This window comes from Periplaneta americana, chromosome 16, assembly GCF_040183065.1.
Source record: "Periplaneta americana isolate PAMFEO1 chromosome 16, P.americana_PAMFEO1_priV1, whole genome shotgun sequence".
NCBI lineage: Eukaryota > Metazoa > Arthropoda > Insecta > Blattodea > Blattidae > Periplaneta > Periplaneta americana.
This window is the reverse complement of record NC_091132.1, coordinates 179764799-179784569: the sequence shown is the minus strand read 5'-3', so window position 1 is coordinate 179784569 and position 19771 is coordinate 179764799. Positions and strand designations below refer to the sequence as shown.

General features: G+C 33.4%; 1 protein-coding gene across 3 annotated transcripts in view; it reads left to right on the top strand.

Annotated features, from left to right (window-relative positions):
* LOC138692111 (zinc finger protein 431-like) overlaps nucleotides 1-7568 on the top strand; it is a 30785-nt gene extending 23217 nt beyond the window's left edge. For 2 of the 3 annotated variants that reach the window (XM_069815068.1, XM_069815067.1), the window contains exons 3-4: nucleotides 3014-3096; nucleotides 3857-7568. In XM_069815068.1, coding sequence (XP_069671169.1) covers nucleotides 3014-3096; nucleotides 3857-5006 — 1233 coding nt within the window. In that variant the 3' untranslated portion in view covers nucleotides 5007-7568. The remainder of the gene's footprint in view (nucleotides 1-3013; nucleotides 3097-3856) is intronic. The other variant, XM_069815070.1, reaches the window with a different exon arrangement.
* Nucleotides 7569-19771: the final 12203 nt, after the last annotated feature.

Below are 19771 nucleotides of genomic sequence, written 5' to 3'. Positions count from 1 at the left end.
TCAGTACTTTCTGGAAGAAACTCAGAAGAAGACTATCACAAAGATGATGAATCCGTTTTTAGGCAGTTGCGTCCAACTGGTTGAAATTCCAGAAACTATGAAGGAAAATCTCATTTAAATATGTATCTAGAAATGGAATGTTTAAATTATACGTTTTTTTTGGAACGTAGACAAATTTTGGATAAAAAAAATGCAAGAATACCCCGAGCTCGCAAAAATATCCTATTTTTTTTTTTTATTTTTAATGTATGCACCCTCGTATTTATGGGAAGTGGTTTCCTCTTATATGTTCACGATCAAAACAAAAGTGAGAAAATTCCTAGAAATTTTAAATGATATCACAGTGTGTTTTCAATGCTGAGTCCAGATTTGAGAAGCTACTTCCTGAAAAACAGGGACATTTGATTGCATTTATTTATATTTTACTTTATAACTACAGAAAAATTTTTATTATGTGCAATATTGTTTATGTTTATGTTTCTAAATACGAAATAGATGTTAATAAGAAACTTTTTGACTTATTTTGTAAATCATCTCGTGACCATTCTCAAGGGGTCGCGACTCACATTTTGGGAACCGCTGGTTTAGAGAAACGTAAAATTAGAAGCTTCAATTTGCTAGTCTACATTAATTACTACAAAATGAAGATAAAGTGTTTGCATTTTCTTTAACTCATTACGGGTATACTTCAACTTAGTTACGAATCTAGAGAAAGTTTCAAGTTGACGAAATACTTGAACGAATATTCTAACCAATTTTCATCTCGAAGAAATTAATGATTATTATGTTTATAGAAATAGAACCTATAGGTACTGCAGCTTTAGTACAGTAGTATAGTTCATAATTTTTTCTTTACCCGGGAATGTTAAAAATTATGCCCATACAATGAAATAGTATTAGACATTGTCAGACTGTGGTGGATTCCGTAAAATTGATCTGCCACTGTGGAGTAGAGGTTAGCATATCTGACCGTAAAATGAGTGGGTCTGGATTTATATACTGGTCGAGACAAGTTACCTGCTTCAATTTTTTTCCTCGGTTATCTCTCAACCCATTAGATGCAAATGCTCAGTAACTTCCGGCGCTGAACCCCGGACTCATTTTGCTAGCATTGTCACCTTCGTTTCTCTCAGACGCTATATAACCATTACAGTTTATAAAGTGTCAAGAGGAATAGAAGACGAAATAAAGGATATAGCAGAGATATTTGATACGTTTAAAAAATGTGGATGTGATGAAAAAGTGCAACTAAAGTGAATCTGGAAAAGATCGAGAATTATAGGGGAGAGAGAAAGTGTATTAGCAGACGTGTAGAATAAAATATAAGTAGGCTATTTATAGGAAGTGACAACAGTGACAATGGATTAAGTTTAAGCAGAATAGTGAGAAAGTGAAAGTGAGCGCAAATAGGAATGAGAGAAAATAGTGAGAAAGGATTAAGAGAAGTGAACAAGTGACAGCATAAAATTAGTACTAACATTTGAACGTTGGAACAATAAATGAATATAAGAGAAAGATAGGAGAAAAGGTCAAAGAACAAATAGGACAAATAATTAAATGTATGGGTGCTGCGCAAAATGATAATTTATAGAGATAAATTGAATTGGAGATTTTTGTCAATAGTAATTGTGAGATAAAGGGGGTGTGAAAGTAGTATAGAATATTAGATATATTAGGATTAAGGAACAAATAGAATAGCAAATGAAATATAGGAGAAATACTGAAGGGGAGTTTGACCCAATAACAAAAAAGGTACATAGTATAATTGGGAGTATTTGTGTAGACGTGTACTGCAAATAATGTGTTATTGTAATAATATGTTAATGGTGGCACCGGATACAGAAATGTGCTGCGACGAAATATATCATATAAAGTGTCTTAAAATAAACAGCTTAAAAACCCACCAAATTCGTGACTAGAAATTGAATTATTCCTTCATAGATAATATCTCCTACAGTACAGTAGTCTACTACTAGTTGTTCCATTACAGCTATTTTCTACGATACATTTCTGGACATGGGTTCCTAATCAAAACTTTATCTACTTAGTCCCCTCTACATCCCCTTGAACTTTGTAATAGGAATTCTGAAATTCTCTGTATTGATGATATGTGACAGTTTAGCAAAGTAACCGTTTGTTGTGAGTAAAGATGTAATATTTTATTACATTCTGCTAATTAATGTAACCTATGTTCAAAATATAAAGAAACAACACACATCCAACGGCTTTTATATTTTTTTTTGTCGGAAAATAGATGTTGCATAGGGACGAAATCTACTGAAAATCTTAGACTTATTCTACTTAACCGCATATATTTATTCTACTCATCCACCGCATATATTTTTTTCGGCTTCAAATTATTACGCAAGAGTAGCTGTGTTTTTCTGTTTTTCCTGAAAATTTCACTTTTTTGGACGTGTGGGGTTTCTCAATATTCCCATTCAATTTCAATATAATTATTTTGTATCAATAAATTTTACATTTGTATTATAAACTTTAAATACAAATACAAAAATTCTGTTACTTCATTTAGTGAATAATATGTAATTTGTTTCTCTTCTCTATCTTTTTGCAACATGCACCATTTCACCATTCATCAAGTTATCATTCCCCCGTTTGTTGACCAAAAATAATGCATATAAAATTTTTAATATTGTACTTTATATATTTATGCATATACATTAATTTCTTTTTATTTGTATATTATAGTACTACTGTAGTTCCCTCCTAAAATTCCCTGCGCTCTTTGGGAACTACACCTTTCGATTATATGAGTGTGTCACGGTAGTTTAGATTACACTTTTATTTTGCCACGTGTTGAAAAAAGCTTCAACGACGCTGTTATATAAGGAAAAGAATTACCCCATGAAATATCTGCCCCAAGAATAGACCTCTGTTAATTAAACTTCTACTGTCCTAATACGACTTATATGCACTTCTGTGTCATATGGAATCGATGCACTTTTGTTAATGTAAATTGTGCTATCTGTCTGTTTTGTTGGCTCTGTGTTAGGAAGAGCAGAGTGACTTGGACACAGAGAATGAGGAGCCAAGGGTGGAAGGAGCAGCAGAGGACAACGAGATTTTCACGGAATGGTGAGTTAGGTGTGCGAGTTTATGTAGAGAGTTTATTGCGTTTAAAACTTCCTTTCCGGTAACTGGCTAGAAGCACCTTCAGAAGGGCTGTAACTCTGAACTAGACCAACAGGTAGCATGCGTGTATGTGTAGGCATGCCCTTTGTATGTCCATTTGTTTTCCATTGAATAAACATTGAGAATTTATGTAGTGTGTTGCTATTTAGATGCTCTTAAAAATGGCTCTCTATGCCAAATGATTGTTGTATTCCTCTATGTAGGCCTAATAACCAGAGAAAGCATTTTGCTTCAATCAGTTTCCGAAAGATGCTTACAGCTAGCTACAACCTGCTGAAGTATCTCTGCATTCTTGTGTAGTGCAAGGTTTCTAGATGTCTTTGTCGAACAACTGTTTTCGACGGATGTTGCTGTAGTGTATTGACAAAGTTATTCATATTAATAAATAGCACATTCCTGTCACTTGTTCTTTTGTTTCTTATTCTGCACAACTTAAAAAGACAGAGAGTTTTCTCAACAGAAAGGCCTACGTACTGAGAGTTGGCAAACATGGTATTTTCCACGTAAGATTTGTTGTATAGATCAAGACTAGAATGTTGAGACAATTTTGATATTTCCAAGATAACTCATAATTTATTTATAGCATTGTATCTATATTGGTAACGTTTCCTCTGATGAAACAGTTTCGTTTAGGTTTGAAGTTGATTACTTTAATGAATATTTGTTGCGATTATTCTATTGTCTGATAGTATATATTCGTCAGGATTGCAGCTACCAAAAACAGGTCTGTATCATCAGTATTCGACGGTATTGCAGATGAAGAGAACGAGACTGTGTGCGAGATTCCGAAGAATTCAGATTCCTCAAGAAAACATGCCAGAACTGCTGAAGATAAGCGATTGCAATTCGAAATGTCTAACGAATGTCCCTCCAATCCGGCAAAATCGACGACGCATTTCCGTGAGCGTGTAGTCAAGAATGCTTACGAATGCGATATTTGTGGTAGATGTTTTTCGAATTCGAGTAGTGTAAAAAGGCATGAACTGCTGCACAGTGGAGAGACACCTTTCAGATGTGATGTTTGTGGTAACTGTTTCTTGTCGTCGACTTGTCTCACAAGGCATAAAGTTGTGCACAGTTGTGAGAAACCTTTCAAATGTGATGTTTGTGCTAAGTGTTTCTCTGACTCCAGTTACCTTAGAAGGCATGTACGCGTGCACATTAATGAGAAACCTTTCAAATGTGATGTCTGTGGTCTGTGTTTCTCGTTCTCGAGTTGTCTTAGTAGGCATAAACTTGTACACAACGGTGAGAAGCCTTACAAATGTGAAGTTTGTGGTAAGTGTTTTTCGCTGTCGAGTAGTCTTGGAAGACATAAATTCGTACACATTGGTGAGACGCCTTTCAAATGCGATGTTTGTGGCAAGTATTTTGTGCAGTCGAGTTGTCTAAGAGTCCATGAACGCCTTCACACAGGCGAGAAACCTTTCAATTGCGATGTTTGTGGCAAGTGTTTTTCACAGTTGTGTAATCTAAAAATCCATGAACGCATTCACACCGGCGAAAAAACTTTTAAATGCGATGTTTGTGGCAAGATTTTTTCGCGGTCGAGTAATCTGAGAAGGCATGAACTCGTGCATACAGGCGAAAAACCTTTCAAATGTGAAGTTTGCGGCAAGTTTTTTTCGCAGTCAAATCATCTAAGAAGCCATGAAAGCTATCACACAGGCAAGAAACCTTTCAAATGTGAAGTTTGCGGTAAGTTTTTTTCGCATTCAAGTCATCTAAGAAGCCATGAACGCTATCACACAGGCGAGAGCACTTTCAAATGTGATGTTTGTGGCAAGTGTTTCTCGGTGTCCAGTAGTCTTAGAAGGCATAAACTTGTACACATTAGAGCGAAACCTGTTTAATGTCGGGCGAGAAATGTTTGAAATGCGGTAATTGTTATGTTTTCCTAAATCGAGTAGCCTAAAAAGACATGAACGCGCGAACACTGGCGAGAAACCTTTGATATGCTGTGTAGGTGGCAAACGATCTCAGTTTCCGGATCCCCAAAAAGCGTGGAATCCTGCATGCGAAAATGCGACGTTTGTTGGGTTTGTTTCTCGCATTCGATTGGCGTAAGGGGACATGAACTCCCGCACTGAGGTGAGAAACCTTTGAAATCCGGTGTTTCTTGGAGTCTACCCACAGTCTAATACATACAGTCACGCAACTCATACGTATAAAATATGGCAACATTTGACAGCTGTGCGCGACAGAAGCCCTCTAGCAGGAGGCAAGTTAAAAGTGTGCACACGACATATGATAACACATCAGAAAACTGGTTTTGCGTAATTTATTTTATATTTTTATGCTATACCATAAGTGTATATGGTTCTTATTAATTTTACTTTAGAATTCTAGAAGAATTTCACACGCAGTTAATCTACAAGTTACGGAAGCTGGGAATAAACGTAATTCTTTCTCCTCCTTACAACTGAATCATGGGCCGATCACGTATCATGGTTTGAAATGATATAATTGTTCGTACGTGGACGGTTAATGCAATTCATTCCTAAATATATTTATGAATCATTGGAACTTTGTATTTCCTGTGAGAAGAGTAAAAATTACGTAGCAGCTTCAAAATTATAGGGAATATCTCGTAGGGTACATCGCGTGGTGAACTCCTCTCTCTATTTCCTGAGAAATTAACTATTTTCCATACCGCAAATTAGGGTAAACTCGGCCGCTGAGGTAAACTTGAAAATAAAGAAGGGGAGGATTTAAACCGTAATATGACAGACGTTGATTTATGAAGTTCATTATTTTTCATTTCTTAAGAATCGTTATTGCCTTTATTATTTTGAGTCACAAATAGTGCTGATATTATGGTTTAAATTGTTATGGTAAGGTTACCGCATTTTACATTACATTTCCAGTTTTCACATATAAGCTTAATTTTAACATATCCTACCTATATAATACGTAATTTACGAGCACTTACTGTTAATATGACGTAGGTGAGAACAAATAAATGAACACACAATTTTGTTGAAAAAATTGAAACTTAAATTAACTCAGAAAATGTAGGCCTAATTTTATTTTCAGAGCAGAAGTGGTATAAGTCAAAATGGGTAATGAGGGTTAAAGTAAACATTCTGTAAAATACAGCGCAAAGTAGCAGTTAATATTGAATTTATTAAACTATTAGTAGTGAGGTGAATAGCATGAAGGAAATATTAATTGCTACTTTGCGCTCTATTTTACATAATTTTTACTTTAAACCTCATTACCTAATTTTGACTTACACCACTTCTGCTCTGAATGGTTCAAATAATCACTGGGAATGTAAAATCAAAACCAATAACAGTCATGCAAGTTATTACAGAAAAGATTGCTTTTTATATTAAATTTAAAAAGGCTCTTTTATTTCTTGAGAACTTAATACGTCTGCCACATGAATCTACACCAACACATCAGAAATTTATCGACACAGTCTGGATTTATTCAATAAGTGAATATTTTGCAAAAGGATTACAATACTCCATGAATTCTTGCAAAATTAACACCATGATCTCTACTTGAATGCAATATAACATTCAACTTTTGAAAGATATAAAGAAAAAAAAACACGAATATAAAAATTATGGAATTACTTGCATTGAAATCTGTAGATACATTATCCAAAATCGGAATGGTTATACGTTTACACATATCATCTCTGCAAAAAAATAATATACTGTAACAGGTATTTACTTTGTTTTTATTTAAACTCTCCTTCCTGACATACAAATAGGTAACTGATAAGTAATAAATGTTTTATACGCTACCTACAACGTGGTTTATTGGTTATGACTGAGTTACGATTTTCTCTTGGTCTTTAGGGAATCTGAAGAAGGCAAATTCGGAGATTTAAACTTGTTGTTATTGCAATTTTCGTCATTGCACACATTGCCTTTATTCCGACGCATGATTAAAACGTTATTATATCACCTCGCATCCATTTAAAGTACGTGCTGGCCGAACGAGATTGTATCAATCTTCGAACATAAAATAGATAGATGGGGCAAGGCTTGCTGGATAGTGGCAACAGAGTTCGATCAGCTGATCTAGAGCAGAAGCGATATGGGATATAGAAAGGCCAATGTATGTCTAGTGGAATATGAGTGTTTTGGATTGATTTTGGCACAAAAAAATTAGAACTAACGATAATATTAATAACCTCACTGCAATGTATTAAAGCGCGATAACGTTATTTAATGATATTTATTTCGGAAAACTTCAATGCGTGTACGATCTCCTCACTGCCACCAATTTATCTTTAAAAAGGAGTAGATTTGTGTGTGTTTATCGAATGCGCATCATTACGCTTACGAATTCAAATACAGAAAAACAAATAGGCCTAGCCTTACTTTAAGTTACCAAATTACCCTATTCGTTTCTTGTTCCTGTTTCAGTTTTGCAATCGAATCTTGAATACGTCTCAGGTTATTTCAACGAATACGTCTCAGGTTATTTCAACAAAGTAACTACAGTGTCCTATTAAATTGCAGAAATGGTAATGGCATATAATTGCACCCGCTCGTCTCCCACCCCCCCCACCTTGGCTATACGTCAATGTATGAACTGAAAGTTATCTAGGTGAAACTAGCGTTGAGGTAGTTCCTGTGATTTTGGAAGTGAAAATCGTTTCATTTAGAAGGATTTTTTTTTTGTAGATATGCAGTTGATCGTATATGCAAGGCATAACAAACGCCTAAACTAACCAAACCTAACCTTTCTCAGATTCGAATATGCAAGGTGTATAAACTGAGTACAAAGGTAACTACCTCAGTGCTAGTTTAGCCGAAAATTGAATTACAGAACCACCAATTTTCAAAACTATGTCAAGAAAATGGCATCGAAGTATTGCTCAATGATCTAGAAATTTCGACGTTGGAGTTTTCTTTATTTCCTTGTCACACTGAGCTAGTTAAGAGGTGCACGAGGCTTGTGACTGAAGCTTCCACTTCCATTATGGGTAAAAAGCATAGATAATTTATAAGGACATGAATTGATTCAAGAGGAGTTTTATCCAGGTTTCAAACAAAACCAGGATACATTGTATTAAAATAAAAAAATGTTAAGCCTACACTGTTATTTAAATTGTTTTCATTCCTGTATAAATATCCCATCTATGTGACATAACGTAGAAATATTATTTTCCTCTAGTTTTTATATAAATAAATATTGTGTCATGATTTTATTTGTAAGCTTTTATTTTCACACTGCCTAGCCTATTATTATTATTATTATTATTATTATTATTATTATTATTATTATTATTATTATTATTTTATATTTAGTTATAAGGCCTATTGTGAGGATTTAATTATAATCTACAGGACATCCAGTTTCATTGTTACCTACGTATAATTACCGAGGGAATTTTAAAACTCTGAAACACAATGGGTTAACATGTTTCGTTACATTTCTTCAAACATTAATGCTATGCTAAAGAGCTAAAAATCATGTTCTTTCCCATTACTCTTTGTATAAGTAGCTACCAGTTTGTGACCTATTCCTTTTTTATGGGATTACATAATTATATTTTTTATTAATCTGTGAATTAAAGTATTATATAAAGACACGGTAGGCCTATATTCCAGTTCTACTAGTAAATAAACTTGCCGAACTTATGAATAATTTCTAGAATATAAGGCTCGGTAGAGCCGTCAAGATGTTAATCACAAAATCAAGGCTAATATATTTAATATTTCTGTAAGACACAACTTTCTCACACTATTACAGTTTCCAGATCAATAAAAGTTACATAACCTATGTTTTCACTCCCCCCCAAATGAAAGGTACTTGTCAGACTAATAAATGCAAACTACTGTCAAATGTCGTAAAGAAATTGGCATGATTAAAATTAAAAAAAAAAAAAAATCAATAGTGTCCTTTCTTTTGTCAACTCCTTCGTTTCAATCTTACTTAATACATTTTCAGTAACTTCTAGCTTCAACTTCCTTACTAAAACGTTGACAATAAAAGTATCCTATAATTTCATAAGACATTTATAGCAGGCGTGTCTTTAAGTTATTTCATGTTTTATTATAAAACAAGCCATTAAAACAAGACACTTGTTCAATTAGGATCTACCGAAACATTTTTTTATCTTACTACATTCTAGGATAAGCTGTCATATCCACAATCATTGTAATAAACTGCATACACGTACAGCATACTGTGTAATGTTTTGTCCGAGATAAGCTGATCTGAGAGAGCTGTTCTTTTGGTGCCACGTTCATCCGGTAGAGTAGTATTGAACGCCCAGTGAATAGGGATTATAAAGAATGGACACTTACGTCGCTACCCTTGATGCAGCCGGACTAATTTCAATGACCTTCAAGCCAGCTAGAACGTGAGATTCTGCATTCTCTCTAGAGTTGGCGTTGACATCACACCAGGTAGCAGTCGACACAGCGGAAATATAACACATAATTAATATATCTAGATACATTATGTATTCAAATAAAATAAATTGAATCCATAAAATAATACATCCGTCATTAACTGTAATGTCTAGACTCTAGAGTTTCTTTATAATGATAGTTGAGACGTTGACCCCAACGACAATTAAAATATGTTATGATTTGATAGCGCTGAAAAAGAAAAAACAAAACTTTTATGAGACGTAAAACCATATACCTATATTATATACTAATATTAAACGAAATCGATACTTAATTTTATAATGTATTATATTATTTTATAATAGAATTTATTATATCTGAAATATAAAAAATTTATATATATTATTACAATTAGTTTGCCACTGAGAAATAAGGAAAAGCTGTTAACTTGAATTTATTAGAAGCAAAGCGTTACTGGATTATGCAATAAGGTAGGTGATGTTTGGATCCTGTGTCTCAACTCTATACTCAATTATTATCTTAGCGTATGTTCAATTACACTAACTTCTATAGATCACGATGGCAGTGATCTAGCACTTGACAGTGGAACCAGCGAATAGGGATTATAAAGAATGGACACTTCGCGTCGGTACCTTTGATGTAGCCGGACCGATTTCAATGACCTTCAAGCCAGCTAGAGCGTCAGATTCTGCTTTCTCCCTAGAGTTGGCGCTCACATCACACCAGCTAGCAGTCTACACAGCGGAAATATAACACATACAATTAATACATCTAGGTACATTATGTACTCAAATAAAATAAATTGGATCCATAAAATAATAAATCCTTCATTAACTGTAATGTCTAGACTCTAGAGTTCCTTTATAATGATACAGTAGTTGAGACGTTAACCCCAACAACAATTAAAATATGTAATGATTTGATAGCGCTGAAAAAGAAAAAACAAAACTTTTATGAGACGTAAAACCATATACCTATATTATATTATATACAAATATTAAACGAAATCGATACTTAATTTTATAATGTATTATATTATTTTATAATAGAATTTATTATATCTGAAATATAAAAAAAATATATATTATTACAACTAGTTTGCCACTGAGCAATGAGGGAAAGCTGTTAACTTGAATTTATTTGAAGCAAAGCGTTACTGGATTATGCAATAAGTTAGGTGTTGTTTGGATCCTGTGTCTCAACTCTGTACTCAATTATTATCTTAGCGTATGCTCAATTACACTAACCTCTATAGATCACGATGGCAGTGCTCTAGCACTTGACAGTGGAACTATACGCCGGTGCACAGAGAAATAAGACACAGGACAATTCGCTGAGTGTCCATTCTTTATAATCCCTATTCGCTGGAACGCGCTCTCTATTTACTTTAGTCCTCGGAGGTATCAACTCTATGACAAGTGCCTAGCCTGCCGCTTGGGCGCTAGTGTCGCGAATGTTGGCAAAAAAAAAAAGTGTTGCATTTGCGGGACTGTGTATTAGACTGTGGTCTACCCTAAAACTGCTATGCACGCGTGCACAGAGACGAGAAAGCTGTCAAACGTGATGTGTTTCTTTCAATCGAGTGGCGTAAAAAACAAACTCCTGCACACAGACGAGGAACCTTCGTAATGTAATTATTCTGGTCTTTCTTGGCGATGAGAACCTAAAAATCCGTCAACACCTGCACGCATTCGCGATATCTTTGAAAGGCGATGATTGTGGGAAGTGTTTTTCGATGTGAATTATATAAGAAAGAATGAACTACTCCACGGAGTGACAAGCCTTCTAAATGAAACTGCTGTCTAACATAATTACTCGATACTGGCCAGGATGAATGGAAACACGATTAATTGCAGTTTCATCATTTCGTATTTGTGAGAAATTCTCAACTACACGATTTTTGTAGCCATATTGTTTTATCATTCGTTTGTTTTCGAAATGAACGACGATCACTTTTGTGAATTGAAGCCAAATCAATGCAGAGCGATCAACACTAATGCATATGGTGCTGAACTGTGACGGGATTATTGTAATGAAATAATAAAAGTAAAATTACTTTAAGTAAAGCTTTCAGGAATGTAGAAATATTCTGTCATATTTTAAATAATAACTAGGGTAATTCATCATATATCGCAAGCCCTCTTCTTTCCAGCTGTTTCTGTTGATGCAACTAAAATCTGCAGGAGAAGAAAATATTGTTCAAGTTCCCAATTTTCCTGAAAACAGCACTCTTCGTCTACTTTTCAAAATCATTGGAGGTTGTGAAAGTCCTCATTTCTAAAGATTTATCCTTCGTTATTCTGATTGACTGAGCTTTCGAGATCTGAAGTTCAGTTGCTGCAAGAATGTCATGACAATCTGTTTTAAAGTCGTAGAACTCAAATAATCAGATAATTCCAACGTTTATATGGTCGATTTTTTATTAATCAGTCATTACTTCAATTGTAAAACCTGATAATTTGGTCAATTTCATCTGTAAATTCCATGGCTGTGAGGTAAAACGATAAGAACTAAAACATCCTACATTTTATACATCCTGATCTTTAATGTCACCAACGAGTTGGTAATTTTCTTATGTGAACAATTTCCTGTGTTAAATGAAACCATTATGGTAATGTATGTTATTTACTAGGAAGTTAATTTGAAATTTTAACGAAATTAATAATTTTTTGTATTTTTCCATTGAATCACACATCTTTCTCTCGACAGAGTTCATATAGCCTTTTCCTTTCTTTGCCTTTTTTTTATTGGTTATGTGCACTATCAATGGTGTTGCAACAAAATCACGATACTGGTACAAAATAAGTTGTAATGTTTATAAAAAATCATGAAAGTGAATAGGATACTGTAAATAGTACAGACATTCACTGGTGTTAAATCTGAAATCATTGCTTTCTAATAGCACTTTATTATATCTGAAAACTGTGATGTTCCTAGCCATGTCTTTTGATACAATTTGGTAATATTTCCAGGTCCCGCGTTACTTGGCCCTTGCTTATTTAAATAACGGTTGTTTCATTTACATCTACTGACTCATAAAATTGATAATTATTAATAAATATATAATTTGTATATCTTTATTGTTATCTGTTTTCGTATTATCAGTTACTTGAAGTTTTGAAAGAACAGTATATTACACACTTCATTTCTTGTGTAATCCTGCATCATTTTTTTCTTTGTGTAAAATAGATGGGTGGACTTTATTGTTGACGTCGCGAACGTTTTTTGTAATCTATACGGTGGTTATGTTTGATTAAGGGGAGTTGGTCATTATCGCTGGAAAAATAATTGTTAAAAATAGCCTATCTTCAAGCAGTCATAACTCATAAATACAATACTATTTATCAGAGGTGTTTCATTTTTGTTAGCTATGTGTCTATGCATATTAAGCTTTAAAATGAAAAGGAATGGATACTCAAGAGTAAATCTTTATCCATAAATTAATTTTTTTAATTAAGCACAATTTTTTTTTAAATTCACTACATTGCCTGTGACTAGGTTACACTCTATTCACTTATTATAACACATATTGAATTGAAAATTTGACCACTTACTGCTAATAGATACTAAAACATACCCTACTAAAATTATTCATGTATCTGTAATATTATGGGCATAGGACTTATAGAAATCATCACCGTGAATAAATTAAAAAAAAATTGAAGATTAGTATAAGCCCTATGCCCATAGTATTACAGATATTTTAATAATTTTAGTAGGGTATGTTTTAGTATCTATTAGCAGTAAGTGGCCAAAATTTTAAATCAATGTGTGCTACGATAAGTGAATAGAGTGTACCTAATCACAGATATGTAGTGAATTTATATAAAAATGCGTTTAAATTTAACAATTAATTTAAGGGTATGATTTACACTAGATTAACCATTCTTTTTTCATTTTAAAGCTTAATATGTATACACATGTCACTAAAAAAATGATATAGCTGTGATAAATAGTATTACATTTATGACTGCTTGAAGATAGGCTATTTTTACCATTACTTTGCATGCTATAACGTCCAATTCCCCTTAATGCAATGTAGTCACCATTTTCTTAAGAACTTTTATGAAACCACGGGCTTTTTTCTGTAATGCATGGTTTTTTTTATATTATGTTGTGTTGTATGAGGTATGGAAGTTTTGTTGATAAAGTAATACTTTGGGACTTGGTGGGCCTAGCCACCTAGAATAATTTAAATTTCTATAGGTAAATTATGTCATTTGACTCCCATACAATTTCTTACAAATATGAGGACTGTAGTACATTAACCCAGATAAGCCTGGAACTTTTTTTACTAGGAATTTTATCATATCCTTATAAAGTGTATTTAAAATATTCATTTATAAAGTTTTTTAACAATCATTGCGTAATCATGGCATTGGTTTTTTTTAATAAATGGCGTCCTACATATAGGTCGGTACGTAATAGAGGGAACATATGAGCAGTATGCATTAGTTTTCCAAAATGTAGGAGCAAATTCAGATAAAACCAGTTATGATCTCAATGTAAATCAAAACTACAATAATATATTGCAACAATGTAATTTTAGACTAAATACTTTAATTCATTCTTGTGAAAATATCTTATAAACTGTAAACACAAATTTTATTCTCTTAGATGTCTGTAACATTAGCAACAGGACCGCCAAATTGAAGGGAGTCAAAAAGTTAGATTTAAATTGAGAATATGTGTGCCGTCCTACATATAGGTCAGTAGGCTTATCTGGGTCCAATATGTTCGCTGTATAGCTTACGAAAACGTCAATGACGTCACGGTCCTTATACTGATTCTTTAAAATTGCGTAATAATCATTGCCATGTATGCACTCTATGCTTTTATTCTCACTTTTTCCATAAGAATTCTTTGATGTCAATCAGGAAGATGCCGTAACAAATCTTCATAGCAGCCAGTGCTTTTATAACGTGTTTAAGATATAGCAAGGATCAGAGGCCTACAAATTACAATCAACTCCTAAATTATACATAATAAACTCTTTGTTACCATATAGATATGTTAAAGTCAGTGGTGTAAAGATCATTTCAAACGCCTCACAAACAGCAAACGCTACCTTTCTGCTGTAGTTATTTTAGTTGTAATGGATGTGGTAAGATGGAACTCAGTTTGATCCATTAGCTCTACGATCATGTGGTGACGCTGGCACAATGGAGACAAGACTTTCACCAGATGTAAGTATGTCGAGACTATTCGGTCGAGTTCAACATCAGCATATCTTCCATTTCATCTTTTATTTCTAGTGGGCAGTGATTAAGTTATACTCTTTTCATACTAATACATTTTTAATGAATTTCTCGTATTTTGAAACACACACTTCGTCTCTAAAAAGGCAACAAGACTCGTCTTCTTTGTACAGCAATTTCTATAACATTGTTATCACTATCAGAGCTCAGCCTAGTAACTTTACTCATAATAAAAGTCGTTTAGTTCCGTTGTCTTGTATGTATAATTCATAAACAGTGTGAGTGCTCATATATATAATGTGTTATAGGTAAGAATACATACAGTCCTACAGACTCGTGTGGTTATTGTTTTTTCCCTCTTAAAGAATTTAATTCTCGCTTTATCTAGAATGAAACAACGATCAAGTACTTCTGTGAGAAGTAATTTCTTCATGGACACCCATGCAATGTAGAAGGAAATGATTGATTTCTGTATTGTGTAAAAGAGGAAATGCATCTACAATAGGTATTCTTATTTCACTGAATTAAAATTGTAACAACTACAAGCATTACCAGTATACGTCAAATGTTAAAGGGGCCGAAGTCCAGAAAGACAAATTTTACAGGAGAAACAAAAAACTATTTCCTCCTTAAGGGAGGCAGAGGTGAAATTTTGAACAAAACTGAAGAAAATTTGGTTTTCTCCATTTTTATTATCTTTATACATTATATTTTCATATTCCGATGTTAGTTTTTTATTTTGTTCCCTTCAAAGTGTGAAATTAAATCCAAGATAACTGTATTACTATATTATTCACATAATAAACTAATATTTATCATTATTTATATACCTTCTCTGAACATATAAATAAAAAGAAATATTGAAAATTTCTTATAATATGGTGCATGGAGCATTTTATATCAAACGTCACAGAGTTTTATAAAAATTATTAATATTTACAGAACTATTGTACTTAGAAAGTTGAAACTTGGTATGTCCATTACTAATAACATACAGTACAGTACTTAGTATCCATGATCAATTTCAAAAAAATCGGATAAATTTTGTGGATTTTGAAATATTCACCTCTGCATCCCCTTAATTATTTAAGTTTATGATTTTTCTGAATAATGCAAATTAAGAAGTTATACTTAGCTCACATTCGTGAGAAGTGTATTTGGAAATATAATCAACCATGCCCTTATTGGGACCACTTAAATTAGCTGGACTTATGCCTTTTTAACAAATAATGTATTTTGACAGGGTGTTTTTGTTTAAACATAACAAAAACGAGTTATGTGTGAAAAACAAGATTTATTAATATTTATTACTATATACAAAACATTTCATCATGAATTAAAGCAATTTAAAATTAATTTTTTTACAATGTGAAATTATAATATTATATTGGTTTGATTTTTTCACATCAGTGTTTGGTCCCATGTTCAACCTGCTAATAAAAATATACCTTAACGTTATCTTCAATGTATGATTTTACTTTATCTGCGTCATTAAATTTTTGCTTTCTCAGTCAAAGTTTTTCTTCTGGAAATGCGATAACTCTAGACAGTTCAATAGATTTATGAGAATTATGACGCAAAACAAAGACGTGAGTGGTCAACCCAGTGATGAACTATAATACAATAATAATTCCTGGACGCTCCTTGTCATAACCTGGCACAAATCACCAATAGCAAAGGAACACCTTCTTATCACGCTCGGCATTAGCTTTCTCCACGCATTTTTGTTGTAATATTTCTGCCACTGGATTTTAAAATTATAAATTTGGACAGGTTTCGTTGCACTTCCACAATGGCAAGTTTGACCGAACAAAAAAAATAAAGATTTAAATCGATTGCCATAATATGCTGTTCATTCGATAATGCTTTTGTAGAACACCTTTCATAATCGCAACATCTGTCACAAGGTTCAAACTATGGCCTCTGATAGATTTTTCGTGACATGAATAGCTATTTGTGTAGCTGCTCCTCTTCTGGAAGTACTATTTAGGTGTGTAATGTCCGGATTTGTAAGCCCCTTGCTTTTTTTTAATACTAGTATAAATTACTACGTCTACTTCACTATCAGAATTCATTGTAATGAAATATTAAACACAATAGCATGTACACGTCTTATAAAGTTATGTGTTGAGTGGAACACATGTACTGCAACAATGATCACTAGCTTCATTATTAGCTTCAACAAAAATAACTCAATTGATAACGTTTAGCCAACATCTAAGTTTCCAACACTGCATTGTGTTGTATGTTAAAAGGGCACATGTCTTACACTTCTTTTCTTTTAACAAAAATCGCGATACCGTATTGAATGCCGTCTAGTTGCCACTTACAGTGGACATTTGTCGATCCTTGTAACATAAATCAATGTCTCTGTGCTCAAAGAACATTATATGATAAGAAAGTGATTTTCGAAAAAAAAAATGTGATTTTGGCTCTTTTAACAAATACCTATTCTTTTCACAAAATAATAAGTCCATATGTTGTAACATACTGCGTAGGATGTATCATGTTAGACAATATAAAAATAACTACTTACTGGTGTTGTAAAGCAAACTCGTATGTCAAAAAAAAATTCGGTTTTACAGGAGAGTAAAAGAAACATCTGAATATCTTGAAAAGTAATAATATCCCACATGAAAGGATATTTAAATCTTGTCTTGTGAAGTTTGCATTCGTACTTAAGATGTCTTTGCAGAACATTCAGGAAAATATCTATGATACCAATCAAGGGAAGTTTTATTTCGTTCACATTAATTTTTGACGTACGATGTTCCTGTTCAATACAATCTATATGCTAAAAGATTTTACTTAATTTCGTGAACTCTTAGGCTTAGACGTGAACGAATATCTTACGCAACTCTCTTTTCACATGTTTTTCTTTTTGCGTGTTTATAGATCAACAGTCTTACTAATAAACCGTGTATAGTTTTTATACTAGACTTATGCAGATGTGAGACAGACAACATTACTAATAAACCATGGAGAAGCGATGGACGTATAAACAGCCTGTAACTATACAATGGGAATTGCTTTGCCGTAGTTATATACACGAAACCCCTTGTTTAAGCGTTGTATTTAGAGAAAAAATGGCAGCCCCTCTAACAGCTGTTCGTATCGACTGTCATTTTATGATGATGGTTGCCTAGTAACCAAAGAAGAACAAACCAAAGAGCACAGAATAATTAGAATAATATTGCTGTAGCTTGTACTCTGTGACCAAAATATAGTGTGGTAATCGATTAGAGCCAGTTGTACTATCCATACTTAACACGCCACACTAGAGCGCTCTACCGGATGCAGTAGAGAATCTCAGATATTCTATTATCTTTCGTAACGAAGTAATGACGAAACTATGACGTAGCTGTGCAACAGTTGTACTGTTACACGCGACGTATGTAGTGATTATTAGTAAGGAATTTACACACGACGTATAAATGAGCTACTCATTGTATAAGTATAAGACAGTTAAACGTCTGTATATAGAGTTTTTATTACTAAGACCGTAAGTGTTATAAATTCCATCTACAACAGATATAGTATATATTAATTGGTGATGTATGTATGTATTTATTTACACTGCAAGTGGGCATGCACCCGGTGGCAGTGGTATACACAATATAAACAATACAAATAAAGAAATGATAAACAATATTTACAATACACAATACAGTTATACAATACACAATAGGCCTACAATTTTATACACAATACAATAAGAATACACAATATAATTTAACACAATAATAATGAAACATAAATAAAATACCGAATTTTACATTGCAACCTACATTATTATGTACAGGCCCTACATAAGTTGCAATAGTCTTTCACTTTATTCTCATCTCACTCACTGTAGTGGCACTATGACGCATTTCACTGACACTTTAGCACACATTTCACTGACACTATAGAACACATTTCATTGACGCTATAAATTATCACTGATCGGAACTATTCACTGCACTGTAAAACCATAACTTCACTGACTCACCTCGCTTCACTGATACAACAGTTCAAATAAGTCAAATAATTACACCCTTATGCATACTGTACTTATAAACAGAACTACATTTAAACTAAACATTTCTAGTCTAAGACCCACTTACACGCTATTTTTAAATAATTTACAATTCAAACCAAGGAAGTAACTCGTCAGGTAAATTAGTGCAAAATAAATATTCTTTCCCTAGTGATTTTAACCAAGTGCTGCCCAAAGGAGTACTTAGATAAAATTCACTCTATAGGAGATTTTTCATTTTTGTGTCTAAGACTGTACATGTAATGAGCGCACCTCTGTACATAGTGTTGGACATCGTGCCTGTCACATATTCTGCGGCACAGTACAAGAGGGTAGGCCAGCAAAGGGGGACAGAGAAGTAGAACTTCAACTGATAAGGGTTCAGTATGGCAGCGGAACTAGAATCCGGTGTGGCTTAGTGGATAAAGCATCAGCACGTAGAGTTGAAATCCCGGGTTCGAGTCCCGGTGCCGGAAATAATTTTTCTCCGTTCTACCCATTCTTCACCATGAAGAATTTCTGCATGGAAATATACCGGGTACTATATGTATTTCGGTACATCACAATCACAGTGTGAAATAGACTAAGCTTACTATTGTATAAGTGTGGGCAGTGATTAAATCAGACATTTTTCCACGGGGAGATTTGCACTATGCCTATATGAGGGAGGGCATGGACCCAACAGCAAAAGAAATAATAAAGATCTTAACGCCAGAAGCGGTGTATTTAAATGGGAATATGAATAGATACCGTCAATTAAAGAAATAGCTTCCGTTCCTTTGTAGTTATTTTAAATATTACTGGTCTAATGTTAATATAGGCATTAACTTAAAAATGTTACCACTGTTATGTTTAACATGGTGAACATGAATCTATACTAATAATAAATCTGTAGCCGAAATGTTTCTGGTAATTTTCGATTTTCCAAAAATAATTGGTCCTAACATATATAATTAACCACCCTGAAACCGAAAATCGCTTTTTTTTTTTTTTTTTTTTTAATTTTTGTTTGTATGTCTGTCTGTCTGTATGTTTGTTACCATTTCACGCGATAATGG